General features: G+C 36.1%; 1 protein-coding gene across 1 annotated transcript in view; it reads left to right on the forward strand.

Moving 5' to 3' along the window:
- The window catches only part of LOC114247234 (cell adhesion molecule DSCAM), a 51,492-nt gene that overhangs the window by 22,188 nt on the left and 12,939 nt on the right, over positions 1-16,365 (forward strand). The window contains exon 3 of the mRNA XM_028180120.2: positions 11,421-11,532. Within this exon, the coding sequence (XP_028035921.2) occupies positions 11,421-11,532 (112 nt within the window). The remainder of the gene's footprint in view (positions 1-11,420; positions 11,533-16,365) is intronic.

Here is a 16,365-nt window from a genome sequence, read left to right on the forward strand (position 1 = left end):
CATACGTAAAACGCACAATTCCCTATATTCCGAGTCATCATGTTACAGTAATATTATTATTTAAAGCACGTGCCAAACTTTTATTCCACCTCTAATAGAATACGGCTTCTGAATTGTTAATCGCATTAGGTACGTTAAAAGATTTCTGCAGAATCCACGGCTTAAATCGATATTCGTAAAGAATATAACTGAATAGTACAAATGTAATGCTTTATTACGAAAATTTTATTAGTATTCGTCGTGTGAGCGACTTCCGAAGATCGAATATAGTACTGAAGAGAATAAAACTAAAAAGAACAGAGATTTTATTGGCGTTTAACGATTAGCGGATGCGGCAGCATAAGAATGTTCGAAGTGCCTTTGATTCTCATCGCGTTTTATTACGTATTTTGAACCAAGGAATGGTGTGATCTGATCACGTAACCCGAACATCCCTATAATGCCGTAACCACCAATTTCAAATTGCGTTTCGAGAAACTTGTTATGACCCGTACCAATTCTTAATTGAATATGCAATTTCGAAAAGGGCACATCTCTCAAAAAGTAAAATGTTCAGGAAATGAAAAAAAAAACTGATTATTTTCTAAAGCAGTGTAAAATTTGAAATATTAACTTTTGAGATATATTAGCAATTTTTAGATATATTAGCAATTAGCAATCGAAAATAACTGAAATTATTATAAAATGGATGTAGGTAAGCCTCAAAACTACATGTATATGAAAAAACGTATTTGACAAAATATGCGACATGTGCCCTTTTCGAATTTGCATATTCAATTGATTTTACACATTCTCCTACTTCAGATTTAAACGATGCTATTCAATATTGGTAAAAATCATTCGAGTTATTTATTAAAAAAAAGTTTGGTAGCTTGTAGATAGGAATTAATTACTATTTGCCATCGACGAGCTCGGCAAAACCTCTAAAGCGTTTACGCGTACCTTCTTTTATTTTATTTATTTATTGCGTATATGGGTGCGTAGATGGGTGGACGAGCTCACAGCCCACCTGATGTTAAGTGGTTACCGGAGCTCATAGACATCTACAACGTAAATGCCGCCACCCACCTTGAGATATGAGTTCTAAGGTCTCAGTAAGAGACCTCTCCAGCGATCTTGAGATCCGAAATCGAAGTGTCCATTTTATCATAGCCTACGTAATATGTAATGGCCTCATGGATGCTCACGGTTAGCTGTATAGTTCTTATCCCTAGAGCGATGGTCACAAATGAACAGACTATTAAAACGACTTTGGATACAAAAGCCTAGTTCGATTGCCCATGTGCTTACAGCACAACGTGATAGAAGCTATTAGTTCTCGACCATAGGGGATCTAGTTCAATTTGCAACGTCCAAGCGTCGTTCCCATACGGTATTGTTACGTGTGAGCCGCAAATAGAACGTACAGCATTTAATAAGATAGGACACACATAAACCATTAATAAAATAGCGCGTTAAGATAAAACTTAGTAAACTTGGATTATTAGACATTTGCCCTCATCGGTCTTTATATAAAGTTGAAAATCGCATATAAAATTTGATGGTGCTAACGTTGTTATATTTGAGGTGATTTTGATTGTGCGAATACAAAAATTCATTTGAAAATTGACATAACTTAACAGTTACGGTGATATCATTCAATCTGACAATTTAATAAAACATGTATTTCCTTCCATACTTTTAAACTGCAAAGGTCAATGCCCAAAAGTGGGCCAACTTTATGTCAAAACTATTTGTACTAGAAAAACTATGCCTTATTTTTCACGTTGTTTAGTTTATGTATCAACATTTCTTTCAACCTGGCATTGTTTTACAAAAAAAATAAATTACTTATTTGATAACATCCCAAAACTGAGTGCCATAGTTTTTAAATAAGCCAATAGGCAAAGGGCTTAGCCCATAAAGCCTTATAGTAAACCTTTAAGCTGCCAAACGAAAGAGCTGTCTGTGACTTGAACAACAAATTACAATGAACAAAAAAAAATTAGCTAATGGTTATAATTCACAGACTTTTTAGTTTATTTTTGTTCAATTCAATATATATATATTGTAATAATAATAATTACTTAAAACCATGAATTATTTAATATTTTTAGATATTATTCATTCCATTAGTAAAAATCTCAATGGCCCACCATTACTCTATTCTTATTATATATGATCAGAGAGTTTTGGCAGCAACCCGAGTGAAGCGTCACTTGAAGTTTTATTTTAATGTTTTTTTAATAGTTTATTGTGATGTATAATATACAAATTGGGTGTTGTTTTGTGTATTAAACGTCAATAATCGTTGTTCATGATTATTGAGGAATTGGAATAAAACTGTGGCTAAAAGCAGTGACTGTTTTTTTTTTTTTTTCCAAGATAAAAGGTCTGCGGAAATTCACGCTCACTCAATGTGCTATTCATCGAGTTGACGTCAAAATTCCCAAAAAGCAATAAAAAAGAGTTAAACCAGCTTTTTATTGAAAAAAAAATATATCTACGACAGACTAGGCTGTATAGGCCACGCTATTTGCCTGCTTATTGGCGAATTTAAAAACAACAACAACAATATCGTTGCCGGCTTCCGGATTTTCATTTCATTTTATTATTATTAAGAGGATATAATAATAATAATAAAATGTACGTAAGGGCTTATTTCTAGCAACATTAACCACAATTAACTTATTTAATACTGTAAATAATGATGAGAGCGATTATTGATTTCGAAGAAAACAATTAACAACTGAATTTTAGCTGCAGAAAAAAACAGATTTCTCTTAAACCTGGGAGAGAATATAAAAATCGTTTTCTGAATATGAAACGATATTTCTTTGTCTATCAAATTAAGTTAAAACCATCATGACCCGACAACTTTTTTAGGGGCCCAAACGCCCTAAGAAAATGGGCATTGTCCTTTGTAATATTTGTATATTAATATAAGTATTGTACTCGTTAGAGTAGGTCTACCTCTTCCTCTATATCCTTCCACATTTATAGTCAACATTCTCTTAGCAACCTCATTTTCATTTCGTCTCATCACATGTCCATAACATCCCAAACTCCACACATTCGTCGCAACATTCCCATCTCTGCTGCATGCAATCGCCTTTCATCCAATCCATTTCGCCATTTTTTTTAATTTAGATGATGGATAAAATCCCCTGTGAATATTACAAAAAAACAATGTATGCTGTTAGATTTGGATAAAAGCTCTATTAAATGGCTTACTTTACGAGTATTAGCAACCAAAAGAAGCCGCCTAATACAAAACACTATCACGGAAAATGCCAATTTTATTTCTTATTTTCATAAACATTTTTCTTCGGAACTTTCGTTTCCTGTTTCCCTGTGGTTCGGCTTAACACGCTACACGCGAACCCGCAAACATTGGATTTGACAAATCATTCGTATTCGGGTCCTTCCTGATTCGAATGGTTAATAATAAATTTCGGTCCCAGCTATTTTTAGTCACATCACTCATTGTCTCAGATCTCGATTGGTATTAATTCGTTTGATGAAGGGAAGGGATCATAAAAGACAATTTAGCGGTTTGAGTTGCGCTAGACAAGTCTAGTGTTTTAGATCGCAAAATTACATTCTATAAATTCAAATTCAAATTCAAAATCATTTATTTCAACTTAGATGTCAGTATGACACACTTGTTGAATGTCAAAATACAAATAACAATGTTAACTCTACCACCGGTTCCAAAAAAAAGCCACAGTCCTGAGAAGAACCGGCGAAACAAACTCAGCGGGCTTTTTTTTTTGTTTTTTCTCAAATATTTTCTTTTTTTTTAAATAAATAGAAATATTCACAATAAAAGAAAAAACAAGTCAAAAAAATACAATTAAAAAAATAATAATAATAATGAAAAATGAAAAGGCCAGGAGCGAGCGCCTCATTCCCACGTAGTGCCATCTAGTAAATAATCCTTAACTTTATAATACGCCTTGTTGCACAAACGTTCCTTAACAGTTTTCTTAAATCTATGAACAGGTAGTAGTTGAACGTTTAGTGGGATCTTGTTGAAAAGCTGTACACCCAGCCCCCTAAAAGAGTTGCTTATTTTCTTAATTCGAGCCGCCGGCAACGCAAGCCTATGTTTGTTCCTAGTGTTCACATTGTGCAAATCGCAGACTCTGGGGAATTCTTCAATGTTTTTACGCACGTACAATAAATTTTCAAAAATGTATTGGGACGCTAAAGTTAGAATTTTGATTTCCTTAAACTTGCCAGTAGGTATCATTCCGATTTACAGAGAAGCGTTTCCCCACTGTGTTGCATACCGCATATTTCTTGGAACGGACATTGATAAATTGTTTTGAATGATCCCACCATTTCCTTGCAATCATAGTATTACAGTTTATCTTAACAGAGTCCATCCCAACTGACTGTAACCGCTTCATTCGAGACCGCAGGCGGATCATGTCGGAGTTGAACCGGCTAAAACCCCCTTTCAATTGTATCGGAGGCGGTATGGACCAAGATAACATATTTCTCGAATACCCGGCCAAACGATCGTTAGGTATCTAAAATCCGCAAAGATGTGTCTCTATATGATAAATTCTAGAACCTGCCTGGATCAAAATTATCGTGATCTGAGGAGTATGATCATCTGTGATTCAGTTGTTCGTTGGTAAGATTCGCGTAGTACAGTAGACCCATCGTCTTCTTTGGTCACGTCATGAGGCCTTTCAGTACTTCTCTTTCCTATACTTGATACCTGTAACTATACTTGAGACCTTAGAACTTATATCTCAAGGTGGGTGGCGCATTTACATTGTGGATGTCTATGGGCTCCAGTAACCACTTGACACTAGGTGGGCTGTGAGCTCGTCCACCCATATAAGCAATTAAAATAATAATAAAAAAATCCTAAATAAATCAATAGAATATACTGCAATACTGCAAGCCAAGTTAACCACAAATTCAATATTTTTCATTTTACTAGCTAAAACTAAAGCAAATAGCAAAGGAAAGTGTAAAGTTAGAACACTTTAACTCACTTGAAATTATAAATTATATTTTAGTAAATAAAAATATTGTATCAATATTTACCACAGTAGACCAGACGTAGGCATTTTGATATTGATCGTAGCACAAGGTCCGCCAATACAAGGTCGCTCAGTCTATTACCTGGAGGTCTAAGCGATGTTTACAAATCGGTGCTTGATCAAGAAAAATAAATATGGAACAAATTACATACATACAACTGATTCACGTATTTGGTACATTTGGTATTGTTTAATTCGAGATTATAATGATGGTTAAATACTGAGTGTACCTGATAATAATATGATGCTGCGGTTCAAACCTACACTGTTTTATAAAAATATCCTTCTCGATAAGCATAAAACAAACAGTAGGTAAAACTATCGGTAGGCAGCGGCTTGGCTCTGCCCCAGGTATTGCTGAAGTCCATGGGCGACGGTAACCACTCACCAACAATTGGACCGAATGCTTGTCTGCCTACAAGGACAATAAAACAAGTAATAAAATCGCAAAATTACGTAAAATCAGTAGGGTAGGTAACTAGGTCTACCAGGATCATATATGTACTTACTTATATTATTATATACCCGTCTATTTTGTGTACCGGAAGTCATTTCTCTGTATCCCTTAAGATTTCGACCTCCCATTTCAAGCTACACAACAGTATTCCCACTTTGATGTCTATCATGATTACTTGCTCGTTAACCCAAAGGGAATGGTGGGGTCCTCTGTTCTCGAATACTAAAAAATTCACAAGCAGCAAATTCTGGCAGTGGCCAGAAATTTGCAAATAAGCTTCATTAATTATCAGTAGACTAATGACTTGACCAAGACTCCTTTGTGAAATGTGAATACAGAACAGAGCTAATTACTGCTTTGTTTATTTAGTGCCTTTTAAGACAGGTTTTGGTGCGAAAAATTCATTTTATCTGCTTTATCGAAGGCTCTACTTTGTTAATAAATCTAACAATATGTATTGTTATGAAATAGTGGATTTTTAGTGTTGTCTCGGATTTTGTAATATGATAAAATTAGTGAATGCACTAAGAGATTATAATTTTTTATTTTTTGGAATATACATAATATATGTATCTCAATAAAAATTTTCTATTTAAAAATGCATTTGAAGCTCAAGCCAGTCGACTCTGATAAATTAAATGTTTTTATGAAAAAATAATAATATAGTACTAGACTTTCACACAATACAAAGACAAAAAGTCAGTAAACATTATGTAGGTATTTTTGGAGAAAAAGAACAAAGCTAAGATCTTCTACGGAACGAATGAAATTGATGGGTAGATCGTCGGTCCGAATATTATTGGTCGGGTATTGTGTGTATATTTGCAAACTTATATTGGAAATGTCGCTAATGCGATTCAGGCAACCGTCAAAAATTATATTATTTAATACATTTATTCAATAAAAGTATTAATACGTGAAGCAAAAACTTTGTAGCCCTTTTTACGAAAATTGCGCGGACGGAGGAGAATGAAATTTCCCATACTTATAGAGAATATACAGAAGGAATGCATAATGCTATTTATATTATAATGCTATTTTAGTTTAATTATGCATTAATAATACATTAAATCAATAAAACAAAACATTAAACACACTACCATGTATTTGACACACACACACATATACTCTTCGTTCATTGTCAAACTTTTGTTATTGCTAAAAGTCTGTGGTCAAATCGAGTATAGGTTAATATTGTTTATCTTTAATATTATTTGTCTATAGTGTAGTCTTGGCGAAATATGTGATTATAGAATTACAACAAATTACAATAATAACAAAAGAACCATAATAATGTTCAAACTTATAATTTCAATTACTTATAATCGAATTTCAACTACTGCGGGACCACTAGTTTAAATTAATCTTTCTTATATTGGCGTGCAACCTCGCATACATTATCCACGGACAACGGGGTTAATTACGCGTGCAGTTATTATAAGTTATGAAATTATTTTTCTGAATTACTAGTTCTAGTCTAAAGTAAAAAAATATGGGCCGTCTTTAGTGAATAGGCGTTTATAAAGAAAGACGCTGGTGAATATGTAAATTTGATAGCCCTAAAGTTATTGGCTTCGTAGAGCGGAACGTTTTGTGAATTGAAAATGCAAGCTTCGTTATAAATTCTGATGACACACCCGCAGGCGTCCATTACATTTGTTAATGACGTGTTATTTGTATAAATTAATTGAATAACTTAACGTTTACGATTTTATATTGCTTCGTTGCCAAAATTATTGTTATAACTACGTAATTAGAACAATTACTGGGGTTAGGACGTCTTGTCCGTCCGCAGGGGTAGGTACCACCGCCCCGACTATCTCTGCCATGAAGCAGTAATGCGTTTCGGTTTGAACTAGTTTGTAGTTGAAGGGCGGAGCAGCCGTTTTTTTCTTTTTTATTGCCCGTGTAGGCAGACGAGCATACGGCCCACCTGATGGTGAGTGGTTACCTTCGCCTATGGACTTCAACAATGCCAGGGGCAGAGCCAAGCCGCTGCCGTTGCCTGCCTGCCTAGTTAAGTACTCTCCACAAGCCTCATTTGAAGAACTCTACTCCGGTGGTGGGCGGTGCGATGGTAAAAACGAGATGATGGTATCATCTCAAACAATTCCTCAGGGTACTCCCCATGGAACATACGGTACAAAATACAGAGGGAACCGAAGTCCCTCCGCGGACCCAGATGTTCCAAACGATCTGTGAGAATGGGGTTATCGAAAATCCGAACGGCTCTCTTCTGTATGGAGTCAAATGGAAGAAGCTGGTATTTGGGAGCGCCGGCCCAGAGATGGGAGCAGTACTCCACGCGAGGCCGGACTTGTACTGTTGTTGTACTGTTAAACTGAGACCTTAGAACTCATGTCTCGAGGTGGGTGGCAGCGTTTACCCTGTAGATGTCTAAGAGCTTCGGTAACCACTTATCACCAGGTGCAGAGTGAGATAATTCAACCCCCTAAGCAAAAAAAAAAACCATAAATAAAATTAATCTTACGGCTTAATCTCACGTACTTCATTGCCATTATAATTATTTCTGGGCGTTTCTAATACTTTATAGCTTGATTGAATAAATGAAAAAAACCTTCTTAAATGTTTTCCATTGTAATATTCTATTTGTGTGCGTTTATTCATTTTGAAATGATACAATTTCCCTACAGAAAATCCTTTAAGTACGATTGAATTCGAGCTTTCTATCTACGCCCCTGTGAAACGGAGCTTTGAGAAGTAAGCATTTACCGTCCTCCCCATTTTTCCTTTTACTCGTAAATCCTTTACAAAGACAGGCGGTCTCGAGCTTCTTGAGGGTCAATGAATATCGTGAGCCTCTCGAATTACAAAAAAAAAACTGTTCGTAAACTTTCAAGAAATTAACCATAAGGTAGTTTTTAAGGGATTTTTATAATAATCTATATAATATGTTTTTTATTGAAATGAAAGACTAGTGTTTGTAAAGAGAAACTTTGATAAATTTTGTAAAGAGAAATTTATTTTATCAAATGAATGTCTTGCAAACACAACTTACTTCTACAGTTACTATAGCTATTTAGTAACGTATAAAGAGAAACAACATTGAAAGCAAACTCCTTCAATACTTAATATCTTTTCACAATCTGAAATATTTCTTTTTTTTAAAACCGCGTTGCTTTTTCAGTGTACAAAGTCGGAGAGAAATTTTCTGATTATAGATAGAACATAGTGTCAAATGTTGCCACCATAGATAAATATCTTCTCACAATCTGAAATATTTCTTTTTTTTTCAACCGTGTTGCTTTTTCAGTGTACAAAGTCAGAGAGAAGTTTTCTGATTATAGATAGAACATAGTATCAAATGTTGCCACCATAGATAATGCTATTATGTCTGTCGAAGTTAATGCGCGGGCAATTTCAATATAGTCAATAGCCAAAAGAGCTTCATTTACATATTATACATATACTCGTACAATAACTGTTGCAGCTGTCTACGCCGTAAACACAGCTATTGAACAGGCTCCTTATCCTATTAAATTAGAAGGAGTTTCCGATATTTTGTCCCTTGCAATGTATTTATTATACAGTAGCTGAAAACTTGCTAACAAAAACTCTCTAAAAGATTGAACTCAATCGAACACACACAAACACTCATTTTGATTTATAACAGAATTAAAATATTTAACTAATAGCATTTATATTGTAAGAAATAAAGAAGTTTAATGTGAGAGATAAAAGGCGGAATTACTGGTAGTCTTGTGAGCCCGAAAGAATAGGTACCACCATCCTGACTATTTATATCACAAAGCAAATTTTTCGGGCAGAAAAGCTGTATTATAAAAGTGACACTTATAACTCATGTGTCAAGATAAGTGGCGGCTCAAGGTAGCTGGCGGTTTCTGTTACCACTTCACAAAGCCAATAAAAGGCTCGTCCAAGTGCGCCGTATAAAGTAACTCTCAAAAAATTCACCTAAACATCGGTATTCCGTTCTCATTATATCGGCCGTGACCGCTGTCTGTCTGACTTCAACAGCCCTGACCTTCGAAAGCTGTTATCATTTGATTCCCTAATTTATCGGTGGCCGATACTTTGAAACTAGCGATTTAAACTCGACTTAGAAGGCGAAAGTGCCAAATTCAACAGTATATTGTGTTTATGACATTTTTCTGCGAAATGGCACAAGCAGAGGCATTTTCGCAGGTGAAGTGATCAGACAACGTCACGGTCTATTTTGTGGTCCATTATCATCATAGTCGGTTACTCTTGGCAAGGGCAGTCGTGGTCATGTGGAATTCTTATTTATTAAAAGCCTTGACAGATCTACATCTGACGTAAAAGTTAACGCCATTCTTGACATATGAGATAGAAATATCAATATTCTACAGCTGCTTTATATCGAAAGTACTCGTCACCCAGTGGTACCATATATGTCTCATGCGAAGGCTTTTGGATATATGCCCAGTTTACTCGAGTCATATTTACTGCCACGACAGCTGAAGTAAAATTAAAAATTCACCTTCGTGCGTCTAATTTATAAAAAAATAGAATATTTAACTATAGAATGTCTGCATTAAAATAAAATATGCGATAATTATATAGCAGACCTAGTTCATTGCAGTTAAACTATGTACAAGGTTCTGCGATTTTCAACTTTAAGTTAAGGCGAATGTAAATCGCATTTCGAATAGTTTCAGAACTTCGTCGTTTGTTTGTCGGCGAGAGTGTTTAAAAAATAAACCCTGCATATCGTTGAAGTTTCCTTAACATCGCGGTTGGTTTAAAGAAAATTCATCAGTTCATGGTTTTAGAATCGGACTGGTAATACTTGTGACGTATACAGTGGAGCACCGGTAGTAATTTCGTAGGACGCATTATTCCAACTACATGACAATCTAACAGGAATTTAGATTATTACGTTATGTATCTATCTAAAGAAGCACACACCGACTAAAGTGTAGAAGAAATATGAACGAAATTGCAAAATTTATTAGGAGTACAAATAAGTTTCCGCCATTTTTTGTCGAAAAAATAATATTTATTATGAAAGAAAGGTAATTTAAATTTAATCGAAGTATTGTCCATCACTAGCAGCTACTTTTTCCCATCTCTCAAACAGAGTTTGGATTCCACGTCTGAAGAACTCCTCGTCTTTTGAGGCTATCCACGAATCAACCCAATTTTTGGTATCTTCATATGATGTAAACCGCTGCTCCGACAGAGCATGTGCCATTGACCGGAACTTCGTGGGACGCATTATTCCAACTACATGACAATCCAACAGGGATTTAGTCTATTACACTACGTATCTATTTAAAAAAAACACTCACTTACTAAAGTGTAGAAGGGAAAAATGAATGAAGTTGCGAAATTTGATTTTATAAGTGACTCGTAAAACCCAACCCGCTTTGCTGGCGGGTCATTGATTTGACTTAGATTCGATAGCTACCAAACGTTCGCAAGATCAGCCGCTGGACCAATCTGCAAACTTCCTGAAAATTTTATGAAAATCGGTCCAACAGGCTCAGAGCCTATAAGGAACACACTACATACATGCATGCAACGATTTATGAATATGTACAATTTTCGAATTTCTTCGTAAATCAGTTGAAGTTTGCTTTATTTACTTCAAATGTCATTATGCCCAATGCAATTATTATTGTAGAATTCCTATTTTCTACAATAGCCGTTCCTGTTAAACTCTCGATGTTTTGAAAACTCAAATGTATTTTGTCAATTTAGAGCAGCTCCGAAAAGTCGATAATTTAATGAATTCTTAAAGTTATACATAATAATAATAATAATACTTTTTATGAGAAATAAAACGTAATCCGTATTTTATTAAAAAAATAAAGGCCCTTTATGTCCGAAGACCCATCCTCGTTTTCTAATCCCTCGAGATTTCGATACAAACTCTAATCCGTGTTTTATTAAAAGCGTATTTTCTGATGTCGCAGGCTGACGGTAGTCTGCTCCTGAAGAAGATAGGAACCGAAGACGCTGGACTATACGAGTGCAGTCTTGAAAATGAGACAGATTATGTCGACAGAGTCAACTTGACCGTACGAAGTGAGTGTTCAGAAAACATGTTATATTATTTATAAGTTTGATAGCAAACAAGCGTTAATAATATTTACATTGATCTAGTTGTCAATATAATACGTGTTAGCGGACCGCAGTACTTTAAAACCCTGTAGGTAACCTATATGTTTTTTTCGCGCGTACGTCCGATTCCTAAACCGAGACAGAAGCAGAAAAACTTGTAGTGTCAATTTAGCGAAAGAACCCTCGGCTCGAAGACCACCCCGATGCGCAGGCTGTCAGGAGTTTGCCAAGAGTGTGCCAAATGTGTATCCTCAAAACGCCGCGCCGGATCAGGTTAGAGATGAGTCGGAGAGGACGTCTTCCCATCACGAGAAAGCATTGCTCCCAAACCGACATCTAAGAGGTCCAGTATACAGTCACGGGGGCTTAAGAAAATCCATCCTCCTCATTAATATTCACCTAAATTATGATCCGCACAGCTACTAGCATTTCAGTGTTGTGCTATACACATACATTCTCGATCCTGCGACCTCTTGATTAAGATGCACATCTGATACCTCTGGGTCACAAGCTCAATATACCGTTCATAAACCTGTGAAATCCAATACCGACTGTCAGTTTATTTTCGACCTAGTCATCTAATGTATTGACTGACAAATTGATGATAGATTATAGTTTTATTTTCATTGCACTGCCCAGGTAAGTTAACGAGACAGCTAGCCATCTGGTGTTAAATGGTTCGCCGCATCCACAAACATATTATATAAAGGTTTACCCAAATTGAGATCTGCTATACCTACCTATTTCTGCCTCAAAAAAGTAACACGTCCAGGTTGAAGGATGGGACGGTCACTGTACTACACAATTGAGTCCTTTCAAACGAGATATCCATGGTCGTGAGCTCATAAAAAATGTGACATGAATGTGTTTGTGATAAGATTTGTGTTTAGTTGCTAAGATGATGATAATGACGATAATATGAGTTGTCCGATTACGCTGAACTTATTTTAAGTGAAATAGATGTTTTTTCTAATTGTCTCACTACTTACAGGAAAAATCTGTCGCGGATCATCTCCCAATTAAATTAATCTTAAGCAAGCAATGAATGAAATGTAATCAAATCTTAGCTGTATATTTTTTTTTTTTTTAATGCACTGTCGATTACACCTATAATTGAGGTGACAACTGCCATGAACTTTTGTCAATTTGTCAATGTTTTGTATTGATGATCACTTTGTTGGTGCAACTTAATAAATAAATAAATAATCATTTCCTCATACGGCTATGACATCAAGCTCAACCCTACACTGACTTTCATAGAACTCAACCCTGCACTGACTTTCATAGAATCTACTAAAAAAAACTACAGTCGTTTGTTAGTACCATCATAAACTCCATTAGCGGGCAATTCGAGTGACATTCTTGTTCGTTTAATGTACACCCAAAAAAGCCGTAGCAATTTGTCGTAATAGGTCGCCGCTTCATTACGTCACGTTAGCCCCTCCTAATCGACAGTTCAATCGGGTTATAAGTGAGTAGACGTCATGATATATTCATTCGAAACCATTAGAATTCGATTTCCTGTACGAACCTCGTGCGTCCGGGAAACATTAGTTTGCTAAAAAAAAAACTCGATCGCTACAATTTATTTTGGGTATAGCGTCATGACAGAATTGCCCACAATAGTCCTGCACAGAAATCTAATAGATCGGATACATAACCAGATAAGATGGAAAATTCCTTGAGAAACTGCGAAAAGGGCCGTGGCGAAAATACCTTTTTTCGACTCTCTGTGACGTTTCGTGATGCAGAGGACAGCTGTAAGTGGAAGACCATAGTTGATGATAAAATTATGAATGTAGATCATGACCCACAGTCCACAGACATTGAAGACGCATGAAGGTGAAGACAATCTACCTATGTAACTTTAATATACTACAGAAATGCTTGTCGTTAACTCAGTAATCTAGATTTCATCTCTAAGAAGTAACTATTTTTCGGAGTCAATTTCCTCTCGTTCCTGCTAATATCAGACCGGTTGAGTCGTCTCAACTCAGACCAACCTTGTCCTCCTCTCGACCAACACTCAACCGGCTACATGAAGATTAAATCTAAACACAAGATATCACAGATATCACAAGATGAGACAAAGAGACAGGTCAAAGCTATTGTAGGGCAATTAATTATTCGCGAAAACTGTTTGTTGTTTTTTAAAACAAAGGACGTTCGTTTTTTTTTTAGATACACTTACATAATTCTAAAAATAATAATTTATTTACCACCAATAAATTATAATATATAATATGTAAACTTTTACTTGGCGAAAAACAAAAGATAATAAAAACTATAAATAAATTATCGTAACAACATTAACTCAGTCAGGTGTACACATAGTGCTTGCTAATAGGAACTTCAAGATAATAATTTATCGCTACTATTATTGTCTTGAACATTCATATCGCTTGCTTGCGATTATACGTTTTATTTAAGTCAATCATAATATTATTTTACACTGTGAGCTGAATGACATTTTCTTTTACTATACGAAGAGCAATAGAGGATAGCTTATACATAGATGGGCAGACGACTTCAAAGGTCCACAAAACTAGGACGTCGCCGCAACCCTAATGATACAATCGGAGTATGAATTTCACAATGATCCGAGAATATTTAAATTATACATTTAAAAGTCCTCCCTCTTGTAATGGCTCCCAAGCCATTTTCCATTGAGCTGAGCTCAGTAATCCCGCCGTGAGTTATATGGAAATCTCGCTGAATTGAGTCCGTTATAAACGAATGTATTGTGGCCATGAATAATGGTGAAAAGAGCGATTTTTCGCATGTACGTTTTACTGGTGATACGGTAAGATGTGAGTCCGTACATTTTGCCTATATTTTTACATATCACCCACTATACTGTCTATTTATATCCGTTTTTTCAGCTTGCACTGCTGTTATATCATACAATATAATCGGAGTTAAAATTTAACTTCAATTTCATGCCTCAATTTGGGGATTCCATTCGCGTCGTCTATGATATCCGGTAATAACTTAATAATATTTGGACTGTAAGCAACTTGTGCTACTTTTAATTTTCCTACTTATGCCGATAGCCTTGAGAGGCTATATCAGCGTTACCCTAGCGTGTAGGTGAGCTCTCGGGGCTCAAACCGAAGGTGTTGTTAATACTGGCAAGAGCAGTGCTTCGCAGAATCTACCACCGGATCGCAAACGCGACCCACTGAGAAGATCCGGCGAGAAACTCAGTGGGCCTTGTGCTACTAGTATGAATACCAATTATAGGAATATACGGCACTTGCTTGAATATAGTAGACATTAAACTATGGTCACTGTACAATAATAATAGCGTGCCTGAAGAGGATCACAAAACACCGAAGGTCGCATCACGTAATGACTGTGATTAGATACGTCCATTCCAACCCGAGCTCTTGTGCAAGCCATTGTGCGCCATATGGATTTGTTCCATTACCCACTGCAACTAGCTTAATTGCTGCATCGATTTTACTGTCCATTTATTTGCTTTTGATCACAAACTGAATTGGTGGTGCAGTAGTCAGCGGCCCTGACTTTTGCGCCAACAGTCGTTGGTCCGATTCCCACATTGGACAAACATTCGTCTAATGATGACGTTTGTTTGCACTTTGGTTGTATAATATCTATATATGTATATATTTAAACATATATAAGTATGTATTCCAGTCTCTGGTACCCATAACACCGGGAAACCTAATTAGGGGTCGTATGATCGTGCGTGATTTATTCCCAGCTATTTATTATTATTATTAATAGGACGGGGAAAAGTTTCTTTGCATTTTTAAAGAAAATTCACAACGTTCTTTAATATAGTTTATTTACATTTAACTAAAGTATGTAGGTACCATTTTGTTCGAAAACTTTTTGCTATCTTGTAGGTAGGGACACGATCCCATTGCTATAGAAATTTTGGGCCTTCTGATCAAAATACCTCGACAATTGGTTTTGGCAGTCTTCTCGTGATGTTAACCTGACACTGCCTAAATAATTCTGAAGATACCGAAAGAGATGGAAATCTGAAGGTGGAAGGTCAGGACTATACGGCAGATGCATTAACACCTCCCAGCCAAGCTCTCTTAATTTTTGCTGAGTGGCTAAAGATGTGTGAGGTCTAGAGTTATCATAATGAAAAATCACACCCCTTCTGTTAAAAAAAACACACAATGGTGCGGATGTATATCGGAGGTATATTGAAATTCTTAGAAAAAGAGCATTTCTATTAGCCAGCGAATTGAAAAACTGTTGCAATTTTGTCTGATAACTCTACCACAATAATGAAATGAGAGCTTGTATCATATCTGTTAGATTTTGAGCCAGACCATACTGAACCGATGCCAACACATCCAAAGTATGTCATAGCATTGGGGATATGTTCCCCAATGCAACCTACGTAGTCCACAAAGATGGCTACAGTTCGAGCGTCCTTGATTCTGTCACAGATAACAATAACCTCTCCGCTTCTGAAGTCTTCCGTTGTCAATAAGTCCGGTATATATATTCTATTCCGGAAATAGCGAGGTGCCCGATCGATGAAAAATTCATTTGTCGAACACACACACGTGAAACGTTTATGTAACGTGTTTGTTGACTTTTAGGGTGGTATCGCTTTGCACGATAGGGGTCTGTCTCTGTTCTTGTGCATGTTATATATTGTATATATATTATGTGGGATTTTGGGGCGAAAACTACTGGATTTACCTACCGCGTGGGTAGGTTACTGCCACCATGCCTATCTCTGCCGTGAAGCTGTAATGTGTTTCGGTTTGAAGGATGGGGCAGCCGTTGTAACTATACTTGAGACCT

The sequence above is a fragment of the Bombyx mandarina genome, chromosome 08, assembly GCF_030267445.1.
Source record: "Bombyx mandarina strain Sakado chromosome 08, ASM3026744v2".
NCBI classification, from domain to species: domain Eukaryota; kingdom Metazoa; phylum Arthropoda; class Insecta; order Lepidoptera; family Bombycidae; genus Bombyx; species Bombyx mandarina.